At 37.9% G+C, this 25,712-nt stretch overlaps 1 protein-coding gene across 1 annotated transcript; it reads left to right on the forward strand.

Annotated features, from left to right (window-relative positions):
* The first annotated feature begins 7,797 nt into the window (after window positions 1-7,797).
* XKR9 (XK related 9) lies at window positions 7,798-17,596 on the forward strand. Its single transcript, XM_030943778.1, has 3 exons — window positions 7,798-8,126; window positions 15,619-15,842; window positions 16,953-17,596. Exons 1-3 carry the CDS (start codon window positions 7,828-7,830, stop codon window positions 17,594-17,596), a joined length of 1,167 nt encoding a protein of 388 aa, XP_030799638.1. The 5' UTR covers window positions 7,798-7,827.
* Window positions 17,597-25,712: the final 8,116 nt, after the last annotated feature.

A 25,712-nucleotide genomic window follows, 5' to 3' on the forward strand; every position in this document is an offset into this window, starting at 1 on the left:
GAAGCCTCTATGGCCGTGCTCCGCCTCCCGGGGCCCGGCCGCGGCACCTCCCGCCTGCCTGCGGGGCGGCTCCTTCCGTTCCCCGGCGGGGCGGGCTGGCTTCGGCCGGGCCGGGTGTGCGGTAGAGCCCGGCTCCTAACGGTAGGCGCTGTGGTGCGGTAGGCGCTGTGGTGCGGTAGATGGATAAAGTTCTCCCGTGTAGAGGAGGCCGGTTCTCGGTGGAATCCAGTTCTCCATGTCGGCTTGGTGCCTCGCTGCTGCCCAGTGAGAGGCATGTCCGTGTCCTGCCGGGTTTTTCCAGAGAAATGTGTTATAACAGAGAGATGCACCTTCTCTGTATCCCAGGAACGCGCCTATTCACACGGGATGTAGGAACTGCGTATGCTCCCGCACGGCACATAGGAGCTATCTAGGATTCAGCATTTTAAATAAAACTGGGGAGCTGCTGGAGAGTGTCCAGCAAGGGCCTCTAAGGGACTGGAGCATCTCCTTTGTGAGGAAAAGCTGAGAGAGCTGGGACTGTCCAGCCTGGAGAAGAACAGGCGCAGGAAAATCTCATAAAAAAAACCCAAAAAAACCCCCCAAAACAACAACAACAAAAAAAACCCCGAAACAAACCAACAAAAAAAAAACTTAAAAAAACCATCTCCAAAACCTAAAAACCATCTCTAAATCTAAAAAAACAATCTCTAAAAACCTGAAGAGAGGGTGTATAGTGGGCAGAGCCAGGCTCTGTCACGGGGCAATTGCCACAGGTCCTGTCATGGTGTCCATTGCCAGCACCAGAGATAATGGGCACAAACTGGAGCACAGGATGCTCACTCTGAGCATCAGGAAACACTTTTCACTGTGTGGGTGACCAAGAGCTGGCACAGGGGGCCCAGAGGGATTGTGGAGTTTGCGTCCTTGGTGATGCTCTAAACCCATCTGGACATAGTCCTGGGCATCTGGCTCTAGGTGGCCCTGCTTGAGCTGGGGGTTCAAACATGAACTCCAGTGGTCCCTCCCCAGCTCAGCCATGCTGTTATTTTGTGAAACTGTGTCGCTGTCATCCACACAAAATAATGTGTTTGCAAGCAGCATTCATTGTAGGTCCTGCAAGGTGCTGAGATTTACCTGCTTGACTTTGCAGGGTCTCCTCTGAAACCCCTGTTTAATTGCCTTTCACGTGACATTGTTAAAGAAAATAGGGCAGACTTGTTCTCTCCTTAAACTACATATAAATGAAGAATAAACCTGAGATAAAAGTGGGTGATATTACTACAGGTGATATAAGTTTGCTAATATTAGAATTTCAAATATTATCTGATTGTTTTATACTTAAATAGAATCTCATATGGTGCCTGTTATAAGGTGATAATAGCAATATAAAACCACAGCCAGAAACTGTACCACTGATGCTGATAATCAGTATATATAGGCCTTCAAGCAATTTCCTTGATTTTTCTGATAAATCTTTACTTATTTGAGATACCATTGACTTATTTGAGATATAAACTCATTACATTTATTTTTTTTTTATTTTCATGCTCATTAAAGCATGAACTACAGACACAGAAGGGATGTTTCAGGTCGAAGGAAAGAAGCTTTTATGTGTGCAGGGATGTTGTTGAAATAATCAAGAAAACCCCACACACAATATTCTAGTCTCTCCCCATATAATTTGTCTGTATGCTCTTTTGTAAGAAACTGTGACTAGACCTGAATTTACCTAATCCTGAGCTACCCTCTTATGCTATTCTATTTTTGTACCATATTTGTATAGCTATTAGTACATTCAACCTATTTTCAGTCTTCAGGTAAAGTTTAGTTTAGTCATTAGAAAAAGCTACTACCTAAGCCAAGTTGTATATTTAAATGGTTTTCTATTTTTAAGAAAATTCTGAATGTTTAGAGAGGGTTTCCAAAATTATATTATTTTATGTGTCATTGATAATTCAGTTAGGTGGCATTATTTTTAACATGACAAGACATTTTTTGTTTCCCCCCCCCCAAAATGAAGAAATGTTTGAGGGGCTGTAGACTTATTCTCCAGGGAATACTTGTTACTACTCTTGCTGTCCTGTAGTAAAGCATTTTCTGTTGTTAGGCAGGAGCTGTGAATTTGTTTTATCTGTAGGTGGCAGCAATGGTGCCTTTGGAGAACGAAGTTCAGGTTCTTTGATTATCTCCATTTCTTGCACAAGCCCATCTGTTTAAAAAATCTGTTGTTTCTCTTATAATACAGAGGTTAATAGGCATGTAGTGAAAGTCCTGCTGTTATGCTCTGATGTGATAGGAGTTTCCTAAATAATACATAAGTAAACCTAAAATTAGATTGTTGGTGATATACAATGATTAATTTTGTAGCAACTATGAGATACACAAGACAGACTGTTATTTCTGAAAATATAGCAAGGCTTGAATTTTTAGCACTCAAGAAATCTTTGAGTATTGGCACTTGGCTTTTTTTTCACATTTTAAGTGTAAATGTTGAGGATAAATGCCTCTCCACTGTGGCTGTATAATAGCTTAATAGAATAGCACAAGCATATAATTCTGCAATATTAGTCATAATCAATTGAACAGCAGATAGAAAATGTCTTAAGAGACTTATCTTCATAGCCATTGGCACATGAATATCTAGAGATGATTGTTTTACTTGCAGAATTTTCCTTTCTGTTTCATTATATTTTTATTCTTTTTATCTGGTACAGAGATAAGTAAAAAGACCTTAAACTAAAAAGAAGTGAAGCAGATTTTGCAGAGATAAAGGCCATGGGCTGCAAGATTTCTGCACTGAGAGGCAACAATGTGTAGAGCATGTAAAACAGTCACATCAGCGGGTTTGTGGGAGATGATTTGGGAGTATGATGAAGGGCCTGGGACATTTCCATAATAAGGAAAGGCTGAAAGAGCTGGTACTGTCCAGTCTGGAGAAAAGAAGCCTCATCAATGCCTATAAATACTTTAAGGGTCCTTCCTACTACATTTGGGAGCAAATAAAAGGATATATACCAAATACCATAGGAGATTTGTCACAATTTAGAATTGTGCTTGCTTTGATCACAAGTTTAGCCAGAAAACAAATAAATCATCCAGCCAGTAATTTATCTTGTAGGTTGCTTGATTTACACTCCAAGAAACCAGCATGCAAACTTTGCCTCTCCCTCTGTGCCATAGAGTTTTGTAATTTTTTTTATTATAACAAAGGTCATAGCAGTGAGTTTGAGATTTGGCTGACTTAATGGTCTTTCAAGCAGTGCAAGGACTGTTTAGGACTAGGATGTTTTAAAGTGTAAGAGAGAGGCAGGAAGGCACACAAAAAATGACAAGGATTGATACCATGTTTGTTATGAAGACATTGAAGATTGTACCTCCTGTCCTAAGAGCTAGAAAAGCTACAGGCTGAGGGTGAGCATCATCCTGTGTAGCACAGTCACAGAGGCAGGATCACACCTGTGCCTTGTACCCTGCAGCTGTTTTAAACATGCATAAAAAAATTTCACGTTGAGTAACAGCAGCTCAGCTGGAGCAGACTCTTGCAAACACTTGTAGTTTTACAGAGGAAAATAATTTTAATCACCTGTCCTTGGCCACATGCAGTCTCTTCATGCATCATTGCACAGAAGGGATTTTTTTTAAGTGCATTGTACTACATTTTTAAATTATAGTCAAAAAGATTGTTCTTTTTGTATAAATCTTTGGGATATATGCATGGGTGTACAAATAAATGAATGAATATATATATATATATCAGTAAACATATGCATATAATCACACACACATACACTTGTGTTTCTAGAAATATCTGTTGACTTTTGCTCAGCAGGTCTAATGAACTAAAGTCTAAATTTGAAAATGAATACACAGATACAGAAACATACAGGGGCAAAGTGGTACTTTTTTTTTTTTTACTTTTAGGAAGTAAATTGTTAAATGATTTTATTGAAGAGAAATTTATAATCTGTTAAACTTAGTATTTATTATTAACAGGGACTTCTTTACAAAATTTTTAGAATACAATTTTTATAATACAATCATAAGAAGGACAGATAGCAAATCATTAACTGTGTCACATGGTTTCCATATGATTTGAGTTTCACTTTGTGTTATATCAGTAAGCCCTTTAATTTCCTTGGATTGCAAGTCTTGTAAAGGTATGGATGGGAAAGCCATGAATATGGAAATCTACAGTTTTTGAAGCGAAAAAGACCTCTACCCATGGCCAGTATTAAGGTAACTGCATTTTAAAATAGAATTTTAAATATGTAGTGATATTTCTAATCAAATTTTATTGTTTCTGTTTCATCATAAAATGATTCTGTATCACAAATTGATTCAGTATGTTAGTTTTTAGAGGGGGCTTATATTTATATTGACTGACAGTTTACTCTTCCTGACCATGTCATGTTAGATATCATGTGTTTAATAACACTGGGGACAATTTGATTCTGATTGATACAAGACACTCTCTCCTGTGGCACTTAATTGAACCCCACCTGGTACTGAGACCATGGTGCTCTTTGGAGTACTATCATGCATAAAATGTAGGGCTATTAAAGACTGGGATCTTCAACAGTGATTTTATGTGCACCTGTGAGCAGATGTTGGTGCTTGGATTTGGAATTAAGACAATGGACATTTGTGATTATAGATTTGTGAGTCTTGGGTAGAATTTTTTTTTTAGGTTGCCATGAGCAAAATATAAACCTTGTGTCTTCTCAGCTGTTCCAAGGCTCTTTCAGGACTGGAATCCTTATTCAAAATAATTGTGAGACAGTGAGCAAGCTGACATGCTTGATAATGTGTGGCTCTTCATTTATCTCAGCTAACCTGGTGGCTCCAAATAGCACCAAGATGTCCAGACAGGTCTGCAGACTGCTGACATGACAGTAGTTTGGACAGCAGGCTTGTCAGGAGTAGAAATCCCCTGACTCACAGTTACTCTTCATGCTGTTATTTCAGAGGAGTCTGCCTGTAAAACTTCCTCTCTCATATTCCTCTTTGTGAAGTGCTTATATAAAAAAGGATAGGGAGGCTGTTATTAGAGGGAGGAATCCTGTTACCTTTTTTACTCATTTCAGGTGCAAGAGCAGAGGCTCCTCCTTGCCACTTGAATGTCTGGTACAGTATTAGTCATTGAATGTGAACCTTGGTATCTTGCCTGATTTGGCCATAAATTGTCTTCCAAAGAACTTTCTGTTTGAAGCCAGGTATTAACTAACCTGTAACTGTTGTGCTTCCTGTAACAGTCAAACAGTGAACTTGCTTGTTTGGTTTTGTTTAATGTTTGGTTTTGTTTTTAATCTGTTCTAAAAACCATAGATACAGCTTCACAAAGGCGGTACTCAAATTGCAGAATGACATGTTGTCATATAGAGTACTGTTTCCTTTGCAATTTTCTTGAATGAACCCTAGTAATAAACTCTTAAGTTGGTTCATACTCAAATTTTCAAACATAAGAAATTCAGAGTCACAAACCAATTGGGGTTGGAAGGGACCTTTGAAGATCATCTAAACCCTGCTAAAGCAGGTGCACCTGGACCAGGTTGCACAGGATTGCATCCAGGCAGGTTTTGAATATCTCCAGAGAAGGAGACTCCACAACTGAGCAGCCTGTTCCAGTGCTCTGTCACCCTCAAAGTGAAGTTTTCTCTCACATTCAGATGGAGCTCCCTGTGTTCAGGTTTGTGCCCATTGCCCGTTGTCCCATTGCTGGGCATCACTGCAAAGAGTCTGGGCCCATCTTCTTGACACCTGGCCTTAAGATTTTGTGTTCATTGATAAGATCCCCTCTCAGTAGTCTCTTCTCCAGCTTGAACAGAACCAGCTCCCTCAGCCTGTCCTCACAAGAGAGATGTTCCAGTCTCCCAAATATCATTGTAACCCTCTGCTGGACCCTCTCCTGTAATTCCTTGTCTTTATTGAACTGGGGATCTCAGAACTGGACGCAGTACCCCAGATGCAGCCTCACCAGGGCAGAGTAGAGGGAGAGAATAGCCACCCTTGACCTGCTGGCCACACTGGTCACAGTGCACTCCCCAATGCCATTTGCCTTCTTGGCCACACAGAGACATTGCTGGCTCATGGTTCACATGTCTTTTTGTGTTTGTAAACACAAAGTTCAATTTATGATGGACTTTGTACTGAAGTCCACTTCCCAGAATCTAACTGTGAATTGGATATAAATTGCATTAGTGATTTGCAGGAGATTAGTGGTATTTTATTGGAGAGAATAGGAAAGAACAGTGAAAGGATTCCAGCTATCCCAGCTGCAAGATCGCCTGAGCTTTCTGGCCTCTTCTGGGCCAGGACATGAAACCTAAGTAGGAGATAGAGTGAGAGGCTAGAAATAGCTAAGGCCTAGATCCAAGAAAGTAATCCATACACTCATCACCTTTTCAGGCTGTTACGTTCCCACTTGTCTTCATTAGGAAATGAAGAACTTAAGTTCTCTTTTTTGGGTTTGTACCTAGGTCACAGTGAAGATGAGCCCAGTCAACCCAAGCAAAGAACAGTCATTACCTTTGTTTATGGGTTATAAACCAATTATCTCATTTCATTCCTCTCTGGCAGTGTGCCTGAATTCACAAAATCCAAAGGGACCTGCCTCCACATGCCCTCTCCCTGCTCCAAGTTCCCTGGTGCAGCTGTTCCCCATGTATTGTCTGCAGCTGTTTGCCACTGGCACCAGCCCAGCCTTGGCATGTTCTGCATCCCATCCTTTGCATTTGCTGCCAGCAGCTTTTTCCTAAGATATGTAAATGAAGTAAAGGGACTTTGTAAATTTAAGTTTATAGCTTTGCAGAGGTGAATGAGAAAAAGAATGTACTCCCTTATAGCTTTTCTGTTTCACCTGCCAAATACCACAGATCTACAAAGGAAAGACATGTAAGGACTATCCAAGAGGTTACAAGAGCCCTTTCAGTGTTGGGCAATGTAAAATGTAGTTCTGACTACAAATTAATTCTATTTGCAGTGAGCTATGTGGTTAAATCATCTATGTGTAGCTACAAACAGCTTAGAAGACATTTCTCAAAGAGGTATACACTGGTCCAGGTCTGGCTCCTTACAAGCCTCTTTAGCAGGAGAGCTGCAATCTTATTTAGCACTTTCCTACTGCATGTAGAAAACCAAACAGGAATGATAAAAACACTGGACATATGCACACAAATGCAGTGACACAGCTGGAAGCTGACAAATGATGTTTATTCTGATACCATGGTGTGTGCTCAAGACAAAAGTTTTCTCAACATTTTGTGCTGTACACAGTAAAGGAGATGAGTTCAGAAATTTAAAAAGTTCTGGGAAGGAATCAATCTTTTTCCATAAGCTGCTTTTAAACACTTATTTCTTAGTGTTTTGCAACTCTTAGGAGTTAACAGCTGTTTGAGTGGAGAGTCACTGTTTGGGAGAATGGGTGACCTCAGCAGGTTCAGAAATGCAGCTTTCTTGGGCTGATTGTTCACGAGTATCTAAGCACATTGTCCATTTTGTACTTGCCTGTTCAAATGGTCATGAGAATTGCTGTAGGATATTTTAAATGATGAAGATATTGTTACTGCTAATCTTCCTTTTTTTCTTCTCTTTAGGAATCAGTAATGAAGAATGACTCCATCAATTAAAAAGACAATTTACGTTTATCTTTTCCAGAATAGATGTGTATTTTAGAAATTAATTTAATATTTAAATCAAGAGCACGGAAAAATGCAAGTCTCTTTGCCACAATAAAAATGGATAACACAAGTTTCCTTTGTATAGAGCGAGATGAGAAGGTGGTATTGTCAGGAAAAGGACTCCATTGTAGGGAAACATTTAGATTCCTTTACATTAAGTGAGGAGAGAATGAAAACAGTGGCAGTTTCACACATGATGAAATTTACTAAGCAGAATTTCTTTTTTTTAGTTGGTGGAATGATGATTTATGTAGTTGATATTGTAGTGGACTTCTGGGTAGCTAGTAGATATTTTTGTCAAGGACAGTATTCCTGGAGTATATTGATTTTGTGTTTTAGAAGTCTTTCATCAACAATAACTCAGATATTTAGTTATGAGTGGTTTAAAAACGACTGGGAAGGTACTGACACTGGGAAGCTGAAACTGGTTTTTCTAGTTCATCTCTTTCATTGTGGAATTTTTATAAGGTAAGCACATTTAAACATTTATTTTAAATTGAGAAATCATGGTGCTTTAGGACAGTTATTAAGAAGTGCTTAGTATGGCTTCAGGGACAAGAGCAATTCTGGCCTTAACAATTACTGCTCCATGAGGACAGATGTCTTTTTGTGGTAAATTTTGTCAGGTTTTGATGGACATGTAGTTCTTCTTCCATATACTTGTAAGTAATGATTTTTGTCATTCACAACTCTGTTTGATTAATCAGCCATTTGATGAGGCATACATAATAAAAATTATTGCTTTGAAATGTACTACTGTCATAACTGATAAATACAAGTTTTCAAAGTGATGTTATGCACAGTAAGCATCTGAGACAGCTGAGGAAGTAATGTTTCAATCTGAGTGTCTAACCATGTGTGTAAAACTCACCAAGATTCAGAAGAGAAATGAATAGCTGAATAGTTATTAAGGATATTTGCAGGAGTATTCCTTCAGGGACTGACTTAATGGTGATAGGGAACTTTGTTTGCTTAGTGGATTACCTTGACTCTAAAGCAATCCACAAAACTCTTGCATTTACCTGAACTCATTTCAGGTAAATGAATATCTCTTTCCAATGAATATCTCTTACCATGAATTTCTATAATTCTGAATCTTCTTTCCCAGAATTAGCTCCATATTCTCTGAGTGACTTATTATCTAGTAAACATTATTTTGTCCTTTGACGGTGTTGTCAACTTGGTTACTTGTTCTCTATTGCACAAATGATATTTTCTCCAGTGCTGCTACTTAAGCTTGGAAAATTTCCAAGTTGTTATGTATAAGTTACAAAGTTCTTTCAGCCACTCCTCACAATTCATCAGTGTGGTAATCCATGCTGTAAAGTATAAGCTGGTAACAGCAAGCTGGCATCTGGGCTTGTACCTTTGCGATTAAATATTACATACTTTTATTATATGTATTTTCCTTAGATGTATCAAGGTACAACTTCTTCCTGTCCTCCCTCCTAGTTATCTAATTTATGTAGTTAATTTAGACAATGAGTCTTTCTGGTTCATCTGTGAAGTAAATGGATAAAAATAGATTCTGTCAAGTCAGGTCACACTTGTTAAGGTGAGATTCTCCAGAAGATCCTTTGGGGCAGAAACCCATATTCTTCATTCAAAGAGGAAAATGAGGGCCTAGCCATTAAATAAGATTTGGTCAGTGGACTCTGCAGGCTTGAAATTATAAGATGTGAATAAATCTCATCAAATTTTCTTTCTTTCTTTCTTTCTTTCTTTCTTTCTTTCTTTCTTTCTTTCTTTCTTTCTTTTTTTTTCTTTCTTTCTTTCTTTCTTTCTTTCTTTCTTTCTTTCTTTCTTTCTTTCTTTCTTTTCTTTTCTTTTCTTTTCTTTTCTTTCTTTCTTTTCTTTCTTTCTTTCTTTCTTTCTTTCTTTCTTTCTTTCTTTCTTTCTTTCTTTCTTTCTTTCTTTCTTTCTTTCTTTCTTTCTCTTTTCTTTTCTTTTCTTTTCTTTTCTTTTTCTTTTCTTTTCTTTTCTTTTCTTTTCTTTTCTTTTCTTTTCTTTTCTTTTCTTTTTCTTTTCTTTTCTTTTCTTTTCTTTTCTTTTCTTTTCTTTTCTTTTCTTTTCTTTTCTTTTCTTTTCTTTTCTTTTCTTTTCTTTTCTTTTCTTTTCTTTTCTTTTCTTTTCTTTCCTCTTCCTCCTTTCATCTGCTTTTACACCACCTGCTCAATCTTTGAGTTTAGACTCCTGGAATGGTTTGGTTTGGAAGGGACCTTAAAAAGTAACTCATTCCAATCCCCCTGCCATGGGCAGAGATACCTTCTACTTGACCAGGTTGATCAAAGCCCCATCTAACATGGCCTTGAGCACTTCCAGGGATGGGACATCCACAGATTTTCTGGGAAACCTGTGCATCACCACCCTAACAGGAAAGAGTTTCATCCTGATATCTTTTCTTAGCCTACTGTCTTTCAGTTTGAAGCCGTTCCCCCTTGTCATATCACTCCATGCTCTTGTACAAAGTCGTTCTTCAGCTTTCCTCTAGGCTCCCCTTAGATACTGGAACTGGTGGCTTACAAACTACTACCCTTTGGGAACTGGAGATTTGTACACTGCACAGAACAATGGGAATCAGTTTGGTTTTGCTAACACACTGTCAATGCTAAGTAATAAATATGCAAACCATATTGATATATATATAGATGTATATACATACATACATTATATATAAAATCAGAGGCAAAAAAAATTTAAAAATATTTCTTACCTAAGAAGGCTTTAGTTTCTTTTGTTGGAAAACAAACCTGCAATTATATTTCATATGCAATAGTATGCTCTGTAAGGAGACAAAATTAAGTTAAAAATGTACATTTTAACTAGGCTGACTAAAATTATATTCAGCCTGACCCATTTAAATGGCTCGCACAGATGTTTGTAGAATTGAGAACAGTTGTGACACAACAGACAACATTAAGACAATAACACTGCCATGGAATGTGGGGAAATGGGACATTTCCTTAGGGCAGCATATGCTTTCTGGAGCTGTCTGATGTGTAGCAGTGTGCTTCATCAGCCTAGGATACACCTGTAGGAGACTAAACATTAGCAATTCATAACATTTGCTGTCAGAATAGGTCACATAGGCAGCAGCCACTGTGATACTGGCATCTGCTGTTGTGCTTTTTGATGCTTAAAGGTAGCTCAGAATGCCCTGCAACTTCGAATAGAAGCAGAAGAAAAAGATTTTTTTGCTTATTTGTAAAAATTAATTCTAGATCCATGCAACATCAGAGTAAATGCGAGTGCTTTGCTGAGCCTGAGGTTATTTCATTACATATTTCTAAAAGGCAGTGAGAAAAATTCAGAGCCAACATAGGTGATGGGCTGCAGCGTGGGCCCTGTTCTGAAGCAGTACCAGCTGGCAGCAGTGAGCACACCTGTGGGAGATGCACTCTGGAAAAGGAACTCCTCTGCTTAGTGACAGAGCTCTGGAAGGAGGGGAGTAGGCTGAGGAGTATCAGGGACAGAGAGACATACATGCAGATTGCTAGAATCACACTCTGCCTTTCCTCAGACTACCCCACAGACCTGCAGGATGCATGAGATGGATGATTCCCTATCCACTCTTCGCTTGGCTGAGCAGTGACTTAAGGCTAGGGGGCAACAAGTTCCTGCCCAGTGCAGGAGGTGTGTCTCCCCTGTGACACCTTCACAGGAGCCCTGGAATAACAGGTATGAGGCTCTGCAAGTGGAACTGAACAATAACAAGGATGTTGAGTCATCTGGCTAGGAGATGTCACTGAGGCTAAGTTACCCAACACCCTGTGTCAAATTCTTACTGCTCTCTACAAATGAAAGCAGGCTGTTGTCAGGTGGGGGTCAGTCTCTTCTTTCAAAGAACAAGTGACAGGATGAGAGGAAATGGCCCCAGCTTGCACTGGGAGAGTTTGGATTAGATATTAGGAAAATTTTCTTCACTGCATTGGAACAGTTGCCCAAGGAAGTGGGTGAGTCTCCATCTCTGGAGATATTTAAAAGACATGTAGATGTGGCACTTAGGGACATGGTTTAGTGGTGGACTTGATAGTGCTAGAGCAGTAGTTGTTCTCAATGATGTTAAAGATCTTTTCCAAACTAACTGATTCTGTCGTTCTATGTGTTTGATCACATTTTCTTGATATAAATTTACTGACCTAAGTATTGACTTAGTTGCATTAGTTTCATGGGTTTAATCCAAGTATTTTGATAGTTAGAAGGTGAAATTTAACATGCAGCAGAGAGTAATTTTGCTTTGTTAAGGATTTATACAATGCTGAAAGCTATGACTGTACGACCAGAATTTTGACAGGACAATCATTATTGCCAGGCCACTCACACCCTGCCTATACGAATTTCTAAATGGCACTCAAACATTTCTCAGTGTAGTTTCATGAGATGGGATGTGTAGTATAATGCTGGGACTGTGTTACAAAGTCAGTGGAAGTTGGAGGGCAAGCATGTGATATGGAAACATTGGCAAGGCTGCTTGCTTGTCACATGTGAAGGCTGTGAACAAAAAAAATAGCTGTCACCCCTGTGAATTCCCAGCCAGAAACAAACCCTTCCTAATTTTACAGCATCAAACTTCATCACTTGTGAAATGATGATGAATATCTAGGAACATCTCAAGAACAGAGAGACAGTGGAACTGTGTTTTCCGTGAGTGTTTATAACAAGTAGGAGCCCTGTCATCTGTGTTCTCTACAAAGCAACACTACAAAGGCAGAAACCCTTTTTTTCCCTCCTGTTTAAGGGAATGGTATTTAGAAACACTGGTAATTCTTTACCATTGTCTTTACCATATGACAATTCCAGTTGTAAAGAAATTGTAGGTTTTTTATTCTGTTGGCTTTCAAGTAGCTTATATACCTTGAAAGAATGAAGAACATATTTTCTTTAATGAATCTATAGGGAGAAAAAGTAAATGGTAAACCTGCATTTGTCTGTATTATTGACATAACAATTTCACATTCCATTTAGGATGTACCTCTATCTAAAATACATAACTAATCCAATACTTTTTATTAATGTATTTTTATTAGTTGTAGTACCTTTTTAAAAGACCTTTTGCTTCAATGAATATTGAAGCCCAGAACTTCTATAGCATTAGATTTATTATAGGAAAATAGATTAGAGGAGTACAGCTGTAATAGTTTCAGAGCAGGCACAGGGTTTAACTGAGCTGTGGGCATGATGAAGGAGAAAATGTAAACCTTACCTATCCTTTAGCATGGACTGAACTCTGCCCTAGGCTAGGAAAGTGCTTCAACACTAGGTCTAAAAGCTGGCTATGAGCCCTTCCTAAAAGATCACATTACATGCCAAAGGGACAGATGAGAAAGACAGTATAAGTACAAAATACTCTTAAAATATGAAAATTTATCACAGTGAACTTACAGTAAGTGACATAAGCATGCGGAACTGAGAGAATGCCACCCTGCTTAATTCCTAATCAAAGAGCAGTAGAAGGATTTGGATTTTACTAGAAAAAAAAAAAGGTATTCTATAAAGTGTTCAGAGTCAGAAGTGGCCTAACCAAAACTGCTACAGCTAGTGACAAATACATAGCAAACCATATTATAACAATATAAACCTAATATACAGTGCTCAGAAGAAATGTGCTTTGAAAATGACAAGTGATTTCAGGTATGCATCCAGCTGTAATATTCCTTTTAGGACATTTCTTGCCTTGCATATCAACTGCCATCTCGGCTGTGACCTCTGCAGCTTGAAATTTGTGCAGCTGGTTTCCACTTCTTGCTGCTTGGACAAACACAGGGTCTGGTGGTGAGCCCATGGACAGCTAGCAGATCAGTCTACTCAATTGTTTTTTCTTGAAAACATTGCAAACTTTCCAGATTTTTACATCTCAGATGCAAGAACCAGATGTTTTGGAATACTAATTGTTTTATAAACAGAAAAACTTTAGATGCCTTGCCAAACAGTTCAGTTCTTTGCTTATGAGTGATTATTCAGGAAACAATAAGATAAAAACACAAAACCATAAAAATAAGAATTAGTTTCCTTTGGGAGTAAATAATGGATCCAGAGCCAGTTCATGGACTGAGTGGCAGGGATGCAGTCTATGAATCTCTGCAAGGAGAAAAGGAAAGGCTCTTGAGTATTAACAAAGCTGTTCCACACCTACTCCTATTGTTGCAATTCTCACTTGTATGGTCAATATGCCTTAATATACCAGGGAATAAGTCATGAATCTTCTAGCATGCCCTTAACCCAGGAGCTGTCAATCCTGGCTGTCTTGCTTGTGGTTGTGGAAGAGAACCCTACACTGCCTTCCCTGTGGTCAAAGGATTTGGTCTTTAAAAGTGATGAAGGTGTTAAACTTTTAACCTCTGAAGGAGCCAGGGATTCTTCCTAGGTCCCTTAGTAAGGAGACGAGTCCTGTGCTCCAGTGTTACATTGGGAGGAGACGATCCTGGGAGATCTGGCTGGCTGGTGATCTGCTGCCCTCTCCCCGTACGGTAAATGCAAGGCACGGCTTTCATCAGGCCCATGGTGTGTGTGATCCTGTGGATGGCCAGGGAATTAGAAAGCTGCACTTCAGCGTGAATCCTGACGTTATCTCAGATGCTGTCTTAGGGAATGTAAATAGGCAGGTTGAGGCACAGGGCCTTGCCTTTCTCAGCTTGTGTATTAGCGGTCTTGTATAACTGTCTAAGATAACCAAGTGTTGGCCTGTGGTGTTCTGCTTAGTTTCTTAAGAACATAGATCCAAATGAATGATGCAACTGTCATAATTTATTTACTGAATTAGTTTATCTTTTGATGAGGAAAGGCTCTAGTAGTCTTTGCAGGACTAGAAAGATTGGCTGAATGAATTTTCTTTAAAAGGGACTACTTAGGCTTGTCCTTGCTTGCTGGTAATAGTCCAAATGTGTTCATTGGAGAAGAATCTTAGAAGCTCAAAACATCTGGGAACTAAATTGACAGAAATGGGTTTGGAAGTGGTGTCTGAAGGCTGGTATGATAAAAATCCTGTTTATGGACAAACACATGGATTATATACCTATAAAGCCAAGAACTTAGTATATATGAAATTCTAACAGTTGATTCCAAGAATCGTTATTAGTTTAGATCTATTTATTACAGAAAAAGAAAGAATTCTTCTATGCATAAAAAAATCTTCAATAATAATAATAATAATAATAATAATAATAATAATAATAATAATGTTAAAATTGTTACGCACATATTTTTTCATTCCTATCCCTTTTTTCACCCCTTATCATCCTATGCCTGTGCTTTTCTACACTGTATCCTATCTCTCCACATCTCAGGACCTCTGCTATCATAGCAAGACTAGATTTCTCTATCCTACATCACCATGGATGTAATAAATATCTCATTTGATAGTGCATCAACAGGCAGTGTATCTGCCTGTTAGTGTTACCTATATAAAACTATGACTATGACACAAAGATGAAAAAAAAAGGGTAAAACTTATATTTCAGAGTTTTCCAAAATATAAGTCTTCCTGATTATTTAGAAAGTAACAAAGTAGTAGGTTTTCTCAAAAGTCTGTTTTATGTTGCAATTCATCAGGTATTATCCTTGGGTCTTATGGATCTATCTTCTACTTACATAGATGTGGAAGTTCACAACTGGATATTTGTTAATACCCTGAAAAGGATATAAAGAAAGTGAATTAGTATCTCAAAGAGAGACTGAGGAGAGATGCTAAGTGAATGTTCAGAAAGGCAATAATTTAAAGAAATAAGAACCTAACAATACTGAGCTTGTATTCTTTATTTAGAAAAGTCTCATTCTGTTTTATTAATGTTCTTATTGCATGGTATTGCTGGACTTAAATGATTCTCTGATATCCCTGATACCAGAGAGATATCAGACAAAATTTTGTCTGAGTAGAAGATGGAAAAAGTTGTTGTAAGGCTGTATCATTTTATTGAGTTGGTCTTCTAAAAAGCAGTCTAATCAAGTGTCCTTTTTAAAATAGGTATTGGTTTGCTTTGAAATACGGCTGTCAAGCTGCATTTAAACAAACAAGTAGCAGAGGTGCATCAGAAGCAGACCCTTCCAACTTCATTCAAAAACAAGCTATTGATGCAGTGACTGATATTAACATGCTCAGGGTGTTCAAGACTTTTCTTGAGACCACACCACAACTTTTTCTTCAGATTTACATCCTCATGGAACATGGCAAAACACATGTCTATCAATGTAAGTCTGTCTTTTTCCTTCTGTTGCAGGTTGAGTATCTTACCTAAAAATATAACTCAGACTGGATAACATTTTAAACATACCTTGGAAAACACATGTTCCACTGTATTATTACTCTGCATTTAATTAGATTTTGTGTCTAGTAGATGGTCCATTCTGCTTAATCAATGAGAAGGAAGATTTCACTATAAAAATGAAAAGTAATATATAAATACTTTGCATCATAAATAGAAAAGTAATAATATCTAATAAAACCATAATGATGCATCCTTGAAAATAAGCTCTTAAATGCAATTAGCATGTAATTTGCCAAGCAGTTTGATATGTGTTGTTTTAATTACCGATTCTTTTGAAACTGCTACCTAGGCATTTGGAAGTCAGTAATGTAATTAAAGCAGCCCTGCAAGCTGTCACTACTATCACCCATGTTGCAGGTGAGGGACAGAGTCAAAACTAAATCCGAGGATATGCCAGTATCGTAGAATGCACCACGGTGAAAAGATACTGGTTCAACTCTCAGAAGCACGACAGCAGCTGTACCATTTCCAGCTCTAAGACTTGCAGAATTACTGGCAGGACATTGACTTATTCAGGGTTGGAATTGTTCTAACCAAATGGGGATACCTTCATTGATATCTAGTGTTCCTTCAAAGTCAAAATTTACTCAGGTAAAAGGATCAAGCAAATGTCATCTTGGATATGACCATGTGAAGGATCAAGTCTTAGTAATAGATTTCTACCTTTTAGACACAGGAGACTCACATATATTGGTTGTCGAAACTTAAATTTTTATAGTCTATTTGCAATACTTTGGGAATTTCTAAGTCACCTGTGTATGGAGGTGGCAGATGCAATTTAGGCAAGGCCATTAAGGACCAGGGCATGGGTAGGATAACATGCATACCAAACAGCATCAGATACCTAGATTTAAGTAACTAAAGTGAGCCTTAAAATTACGGTGACTTGCTGTTGAGCAGAGAGTAAATATAAAACTGGGTTAAAGAAAGTGTTAGGAAAGCATGACATTTTCTAAAACTTCATTCAGCAATCATAGTGTAAAATAGTGCATCTTTTTCTCTGATGTAACATTTTCCCTTGTGTTTTGTTTAGATGCTGCCATTATGATGTCTTTTTGTGGTATCTCCTTATCAATGGTTGATTATCAGATATCACTACGAAAATCTCTGCCTGACAAAGATGAATTTCGTGTGCTTTCCAAGTTCACGTATCTCTTCTATAAATTGCTTACCATCACTTCTTGGATACTCAGTATTTCATTGATCACTCTGTTCAGTGTCAGAATTTCTGTAATTGTGTTGATATTTCTTTGGATCTGTGGCTTCACTTGGACTTTGAAACAGCATACAACATTTTGCAAGTCTAAGAAGATGGAATATCTGTATAGAACTGTAGTTGGAATCATCCTAATTTTTTCATTTTTTAACATAAAGGGGAGAAGAACAAAAGTTCTCATTTCTATTTATTATGCTACTCACACTGTAGTGAGTCTAGGTATTTTGTTTGTATACATGTTCTGGAAACCTTCCATTATCAAAGAAATATGTTTTACAATTGTAAGCATATTAACTATTTCGAGTCTGGTGTTAGGTATTATTTTTCTTGTTGTTTATTACAGCCATTTTCATCCCACTACTTATTGCACACCTCAGGCATATTCAGATGAAATTGATGGAGTGGCAGGGCAAAAAGTTAGAGTGAAAACTGGTAGATTTCAGAATTTCTTAATGCAATGAACATTACAGGTTTGTTTTTTTTGTTTTTTGTTTGTTTATTAGTTTGGTTTTTTTTTTTTTTTTTTTTTTGTTTAATTATTTTTGTGGCCTTAATAGCAAATTCTTTCTGAACATTGTGTTTCTCTGTCATTGTTGGTTATGTATCATCACTGAGGAGTACATAGTGGCTTTGAATAACTATTTGTTTTCCACAATACAAAGACTTTGTAACATGAACACTTATGTGCTGGTGAAAGTTAGTTTGTCAAAGAAACGATTTAATCTATTAATCCAACACAATTCACAGTTTTCCTTTTTTAGCAATGCAAATGTAACATAGGAAAAGCTAAGTGTTAATTAAATGAAATACAGCATTAAACCCATATTCTATTAACTTATGTTGATTCTGGTTGATTCTGTTAAAAACAGGGTGCTTTTTTTTTTTTCTTGCTGGAAGGAAAGAAGAGTACATTTAAAATAACTGAGGGCAGTGATCAGTCTTCTGCTTCTCCCCATTACTGTAAGACTGCAGTCCTTCATGTTAACACACTGTACTGCCTTCTCCCTGAAGAAGAATAGCTTTGATTTATGGCTCAATCACTGTCTTGCCACAAGGAAATTTGGGGAGATGTTTTCAAGCATTTTATAATCTAGGTGTTTTAATGACTTCTTTGTTGGTTTTGTTCTGTTAATCTTTCACACAATCTTCTGTATTTAGGGGTGATGCCAGCTTGTTCTGGGTTATAATAGCAGCCTGAGCGATTTATGGATGGCAACAGGAATCTTGCATACAAATTAAGAGCCATCTTCCATGAAGTTTCTTCTCCTTTGGGCTCTAAGATGTAACACTTTAAATGCTGATTTCCACTAAAATATGAGGCTATGCAGAGCAGGCAGTGGTGCAGTATCTTCTGTCTATCACTGGGGAAAAGAGCAGCAACTGTTCTGATGACTTGCACTCGCAGGGGCTGGCAAAAGATAAAACTAGCTTGTCTATCAAGAATTTTTGGCAGAAGGCAGAGTGAAACCAGACATTTCAGCTCTGTGTTTGAATGCTAAATCAACAACAATGAAATAAGGTTGATAGCCACAGTTTGTTCACAAATAAAATCTAAGGGGGAATATTTCAGAGCTGCTGTGTTTTAAATCTGTATTATGAAAACCCGGGGTTCTTTCTCTCGCCTCCTTTCTCCTTCCATTAAGTCACATTTGCAGTTAGATTGGCCACAGCAAAGGTAGGGAACTAGGTTTGAGAAAAGAGGCTAGAGATAAGAAAAACTGATAAACTTTGCCAGGAATCAAATCTGTTAATATTCTTTATTGACAACAAACTTCTCTGAAACCCTGGGTGAAGGGCTGAAGCTTTGGTTGATAATTAGGGTTCTTTAGAGCTGTGTCTTGTGTCTTTTGTGTCAAGTTCATGGACTGCAGAATGCTTTTATCTTGTTACTCTTTCAGCCTTACCAGAGCTCAGGGAAAGTTTCTAAACGTGTTTCTTTCCTGTTCAATGTCCACACTTTTCTTTACCAGGCCAACCATGTACATCTCCTTGATCCTGTTCAAGGAAATTAATTTCTATGTGCATAGCTTGGACTGAACAGTCTGCCTTTCTGAGGCTACACATGAGAAATTGGTGTAGTGAGGAAGAGTTTACTTCTAAAATCCCTCATTCCTGCTTGGGAGTAACAAAATGTAGTCCACAAGTTAAGACAGAAAAGCACAATCCATGAGACAAAGCAATACTAATTTAGTTTTACTAAAATTGGTATAAAAACCAGTACCTTCACTTCTTTCACTGTGGAAGAGAGATATCCAGATTTGCTAGCACTGGAATATCTTCTTAAGGAAGGTAAGGAGAAAAAGCCCAAGGCTTTCAAGCACTGTGACTGTACTAAGTTCTGTCTTTATTGCAGAATATTTATTACTGGTGACAGCGTCCTTGGCAGCAAAGTGCATGCCTGCTTTTAGGCTGAATGTACTTTTATTTTGCTATGGAAAAATAGAATCCTAAATAGTGAAGACAATTCCTATATGGCTTCCCACACTTTTACTGTTTGTCAATCTAAAATCCTGAGAAGGGACTAGGGTAAGGGATGGTGGAAAATAGAGATATTATCTCTATCTTGCAGAAAATGATGAAATGTTGTCTAGCTATTCTTTAGAAGATGACCTCAAACTTTATACATGATCTGAGAAGCAGATCTCTGGGGAAATATGAGATCCCAAGAAGTCCTAGTGTGGGCAATTCAGCCCTGGGGCCTCCAAGTTCTCTGCCTACTGCCCAAAATCTGGAGCGTGAGTTGCTCCTGAGGAAAATTAATTTCTGGTGTAACAAAGTAATTTGTCTTGGTGATTTTTTTTTTCCTCCTTTCAATGAACTGACAAATTCCAAAGAGAAGTCTTTCATTGACATCTCCCTGGCCAACTCCTAACACTCATTTTCTCTCAGGGGAGAAAAGCTGAACATTGTGCTGCCTTCTGTTCTCCTTATGTCTCCTCACTCCCTCTTCTGTGCCCCTAAGAAGAATAATACACTGGTTGAGTTGGTAAGAAAGACATCTAGGTGGCTATTTATTCTAATTCAAATGCACACCAAACCAAATTACTTCAGTTTCAATCTTTATTTTAGGCTTGTAAGTCCTAGTTGATATTAATTTAGCCACATCCTAAGCCTGGAAATGGTCCTTTGGGAAATAATTTAGATTCTTTTCATAAATCTTAAAGATCTTCAGTGTCCTTCCACCAATACATCTCCATTTTGTTGTCATCAGTCAGGGGACCTCAAGAGATGAGAATTCCTGGTAGTTTGCTCCCAGTAATTTTTTTTTCTAGAGGGGAATATTATGAGAAAAAAAAAAAAAAAAATTTTAAACTCCTCCCTTTCTTCTTGACCTTGAGTTTAAGATTTTCACTTGATTCCCTTCATTTTCACAGCTATGAAAATGGCTTCTCATTCGTCTGGTTGTTCTAACTCAGAATCACTGTAGGAGGGAGGATAAGGAAGCACATGAATTGACTCCAGACACATTTCATATCACTAGTGACCACTTCAGACAAAACAAACAAAGCCCCACTTCACCTGGGTGTAAAGTTCAAACAATAGACTTCATATATATCCTTTCTGCTTCCCAACTACCCTTAAAATTCAGCTGCCGCTCAGTTCATGCATTCCGCTTGACCTTGTCATTTTAATCTAACAGCAAATTGAAAACAAATGGGGTTTTTTTCCCCCTTTTTTTTGGGTTGAGTATGCCCATTACATCTTACAAAAAGTATTTTAATAAGTTAAATAAAATTAATAAACAATTTCTTTCTGTTTTGACTACTGTCAGACCTGGGTAAGAAGAACAACATCCAACAGAATTGTTTTAATTATCCTACTAATATTCAACGTGCCATTTGATGGCATGGGTGAGCTCACCTGATGTACCACAGATAGCACTGATTTATTAAGCCATAATTGGGTTTCCAATAAACATTTGTCAAAATAATGTATTCATTCAAACCAAAGCCTTCTTTATTTATTCATATAAAAGAGCACTTAACTTTCAACAAAGAATTGCCTGCCATCAAAAACACTCCATAAACGGGGGAAATTTATGAAGATACAGTACCAGAGGGCGATGGGTGGAAGACTGAAGTTCACTTTAACCCTTCGAAGAGCTGAGTTCCACCCCTTGCTTGGTACTGGTACTGAACATATTTCTCACTAAAAGCCCGAAGCCCAAACATTAAGCTTTGTATATTTACACGTGAAAGTACCATCTCTTTTTTCTACCATTGAGTCTTATATCTCAAAGACTGTTTCAAAACTAACATCTCTTATTTATATTATACAGTCTAGAAGCATGCACACAGCTCAAAGTTCTTTAGGCTTACCTACATTCTGCCCACAGGTTTCACCATGGATTCTTCCAAAAAAATGGAGGTTTGAGAGGTTAACCAATGCATCTCGTCTGAACCTGAGGCAATACATGTACTTGTCATTCATTCCAACTGAAGAATTTTTTCCTGTCCTATCTCCTTGCACTCTTCTCTATTTCCTTTGCACTTTAGTTTAATTTTACAGAATTTTAGTAGAATAATAGCAAAGTAGATGGGCTGTACAATTGATATTTGAATGGAGTGCAGCTAACCCTTTGGAGTCCACCTTCAACAAAAAATGTTTTTCTTTTACCTCCAGTTGGCTAAGATTTAACAAATACAAGTCACTGAAGGCTCCCACTATGCAAGTCTTATGTTTATTAGCTTAGTAAAATGTTGACCTTGGTGTGATGGGGAGTGTTGGTCCAAAATTAATGTAGCTTGCTAACACCTGTTGAAAATGCAAACTGCACTAGCCTTTCTATGACTGTATTTCAGTTTCCATAGTTTTAGCATACTTTTTATTTCTGACAGTGAACACATGTAAATAACAGAATAGAATGAGAAAGAATAGGAAGATTTCCAAGTGCATGCTCATGCCACAGAAACTCTTTTGCTAATCTCAATACAAATATGTCAATATCATTACCATTATCATTACTACTTGTGCCACTTTGTCAAGGTGAAGAGGATGACAATGCTTAAAACAATATCTCTGTTTCAACTGGAATGCAACAAAAAGCTTTGTCTTCTCAGCTTTGTCTTCTCAGCACTGACAAGTGATCTTAAGTCTCCCTGATTTAGCACAGGTCTTTTTTAATGGGAGCCTAGAAAAGACACAGTTAAATATTTTGGTCTGTGGGCAGTAGGTAAACTGCTGGAAATAAAGTGCTAAATGTTACTGGATGCTTCCTGGCTGCTATGAGAAAGTAAATGACAAAGCCACACATTTGCAGGTCACTTGCAGAAAGGTACAGAGAGGAAGTTCAGGGTCAAAATTGTTATGCAGTACTCTAGCTACTGCTGAATGTATCCAATGGATTATTTCTTGCCTCCACAGGCTATAATCCTATTTTTGTTTTGTAAATAAAGTTTGTATTTTTGTATCTTGAATAAATTTTTTAATATTTTATAATGTTTTGACTTTTAATGACTCATGTTCAGTGCACTGTAGAACAAATATTTCTGTGCGGAAGCATTGTCTTATCTGTTCTTTGCTGTTTGAGTGTTTGGTTTCCAGTGTAAGATCCAAGTTCAGCTCCTGCCTTCTTTAAGGCTTGGCTTCCTTCAGAGATTTGTTTTCAGGAATAGAAAACATTTCCTCTTCAATGGCAAGTATTTATTCAACTAAATTTGTTTGGGTGTTCACATAAAAGTTTGAGGCACTTCAGAAAAATACCATTAGCTTTTTATAATTCTTCTGTGCTTATATTTGGGGTTTTCCAAAAACTACATCTTCTTACATAAAGATTTGCATCATTAGTGAACACTGAATTATTTAACTGAGAGAAGAAATGCATTTGTGGGGTTGAAGTTATGCTGTGTGGAGATACCCAGCACTGCCACGATGGAGACTGCATGCTGTTGACTGTTTTGTAAGCCACCAGGTCTTTTTCATACTGTTTAATTGGATGAAAAAGCAGAGTGAGAAGAGAGTATTTTTGTAATTTGGACTCTGAAAAATGGAAAATGTACGACACAGAAAGATTACATACTGCAGGTCTCTTCCCTCTGTTTTGGGCTGTATTTTGCTGGGCTATAGACATTCGTAAACTTAGATTTTAAAGAGTAAGTCTTAGTCACCTGTCAGTTGCTTTTGTCACCACTCCAAAACAGAAAACAGTACCTCACATAGTTCTGTGCTGCTTTGCCACATTCACTAGTGTGAATGAGTTATCTCTGGCAGAGTTATCTGAGTGGTATTGTAGGTTACTTGTAGGTGGGTATTTACCTCAAACTTAATAAATAAATTCAAGTTGTATGTTAGGTTTATAAGGTTCTCTACAATCAACAGAGAAAAAACACACCCAGGGTGCTGCCATCCTGTCTGCCCTGCCGCCTGTTTAGGATGTGGTAAATGTTCCTTTTCAGGGGCCCTTTCCCATTGACTACAGCGAGAATGTTGACAGGGTGAAGTTTAGTTAGGTAAAACTCTGTTAACTTGGTTCCCAAGTTATGACCTTTTGTAGAGTATTGTCTTAGGTATTGCTTTGGTGCAAATTGCTGATATGACCCTATTTTCTCGCTTGAGAAGAAAAGAGGAAGCAATTTACTCTTGGTGAGTTCTCCCTGGGTTTTCTACCATGACTTGGACTACATGGTCTTAACTCATAGTCTGCAGAGCTAAATGGCAGTTACATAAATGCAAGGAAAACAGGCTAGGACACACAATATGGCCTAATTTTAGAGTAATCAAGAGCATTTTAAAAAAGCATAATATAAGCAAAGTTATATTTCAAGTTGAATGTCCATTTCTACTGTGATGTGTTAAACAGAGGATTTTCATAAAAGAAATAAGCACGGTGGTTTCAAACAACAATGACTATTATGTAGAAAAAATGAATATAAAATTATTATTCGTGATTTGACATCTATAATTATAATCAGACATGGACAACAATAGCTATCAGTAACTAATTTATTACTTTCTTTTAAGACAGAAATGAAACCCTAAAAACCCTTTTCTCACTTATGTTCTCTCAGCCAGAAGAATAATGTTTACATGTATGCATTTAGAAGTGTAATTAAAGCAGCTGGGTGTGGCCTTCCTCAATCAGAAAGAAAAACAAAACACAAACCCACAAGGCTTTTTTATTTTTGTTTGGGTTTTTCTTGACAATGAAGGATTGTTCATAGGAGAATAGAAACTAATAACTTGCAGGCCTTGTTATGGGCAATAATTGTTTTTCCCTCACCAAAGTGGGCTGGACCTCTGAGGCTCAGCAGTCACCAAAGTACACATGTGAGGTGGGTGGCCCCTTGCATGCTTTGAGGGAGGTACTCAGCTCAACCACTTGGGAAGAAAGCAACTGAATCCCACTAAAATAGTAGGTATTCCAGCTTTTGTTTATCAATACAATTTTCAAATGGGTGACTGTCAAAGCTATGATAAATCTGCTGCTTAGAAAAGTCCTCACAATATTGTGTTGGTGGTGTCTTATGTATGCATCAGACAGCCATACACCAAGCCAAGAATTCTACACGATTTAGGACCTCTATCTGAATTTTTGTTTTAAAAGAGGGCTTTCTCAGCAGTAGATTGGAGAGACTCTGTAGTTACTGATACAGTTTGCTGCAGGTAGTCTCAGAAAATTGATGAGTGTTGCCTGGGGAATAAATGGATCCGTTCAATATAGCACCATGCTAAAAAAAAAATAAATCAAAAAACCCTGTTTCCTGAATTTTAGAAGACTGGATCTCCTACTGCCTACTGAGCTCTAGAAGCAAGTTTTCAGCAAGTGAAATTCACCATCACTTAATCCTCTGTGTAATCATAGCACAACCTGAGAAGTCAAAATGTAAAACATCCCAAGCCATTAACAAATAATTTCAGATAAGACTTGCCTGTACCTTGTCCCTCTCACTCCTTCATTCTCTGTGAAGGCTCACCTGGTGCTTTTCAGGAGGCATCTCTCCTGCTGCTGTTCATTGAGAAACAGGAAGTCTAGGTATAGGTAGGACAATATGGCAATGGGATTTTATGTTCCACCTGAGTGGAACTGAGGTGTAGGAGAGAGAGAGAAGGACTATGTCAGTCTGTTGATCTCCCATTTAATCCACTTTGTTGCTTCTGTGCACTCATCTTCATTTTCCCAGGTCCTTTCCTGCCCTTTTGTACTTTTATGTGATTTCTCCGTTCTCTGATGCCTATGCCAAAGCCACTGCTGCACTTCTGCCCTGACATAATTTTGTTACTGACTTATTACTTCTTTTCTTTCTATTTAGCTCTGTCACAATCACGGAACAGCTGAGGTTGGAATGGACCTCTGAAAATCATACAGTCCAACCCTCCTCCTGAAGCAGGGAAACCTGGAGGCACCTGGGTGGTTGTGAAAATTCCCTAAATGCAATCATGCTACAGTTACAGCATTCATCACTGTTCCTGGCTTGGAATTTTTGGGCTGTGAGAACTTGAAAAAACAAACACACCAAGAAAATCTCCCAGATCCTGGAGTAGCATTGTTACTCTTGAGCAGGCCACAGTACTTAGCATTTCCAGGTGAAACTCAGAAACATAAAAGGAACCCAACTGCCAGAAAGAGCTGTAGCTTTT

Source organism: Camarhynchus parvulus, chromosome 2 (assembly GCF_901933205.1).
Source record: "Camarhynchus parvulus chromosome 2, STF_HiC, whole genome shotgun sequence".
NCBI classification, from domain to species: Eukaryota; Metazoa; Chordata; class Aves; order Passeriformes; family Thraupidae; genus Camarhynchus; species Camarhynchus parvulus.

Excerpts from the sequence above, each read along its gene's own strand:
- XKR9 (XM_030943778.1), top strand. The coding sequence starts at position 7,828 with ATGAAAACAGTGGCAGTTTCACACATGATGAAATTTACTAAGCAGAAT. Across the intron at positions 8,127-15,618 it reads CATTGTGGAATTTTTATAAG|GTATTGGTTTGCTTTGAAAT; the intron begins GTAAGCACATTT and ends TTTTTAAAATAG. Across the intron at positions 15,843-16,952 it reads CAAAACACATGTCTATCAAT|ATGCTGCCATTATGATGTCT; the intron begins GTAAGTCTGTCT and ends TGTTTTGTTTAG.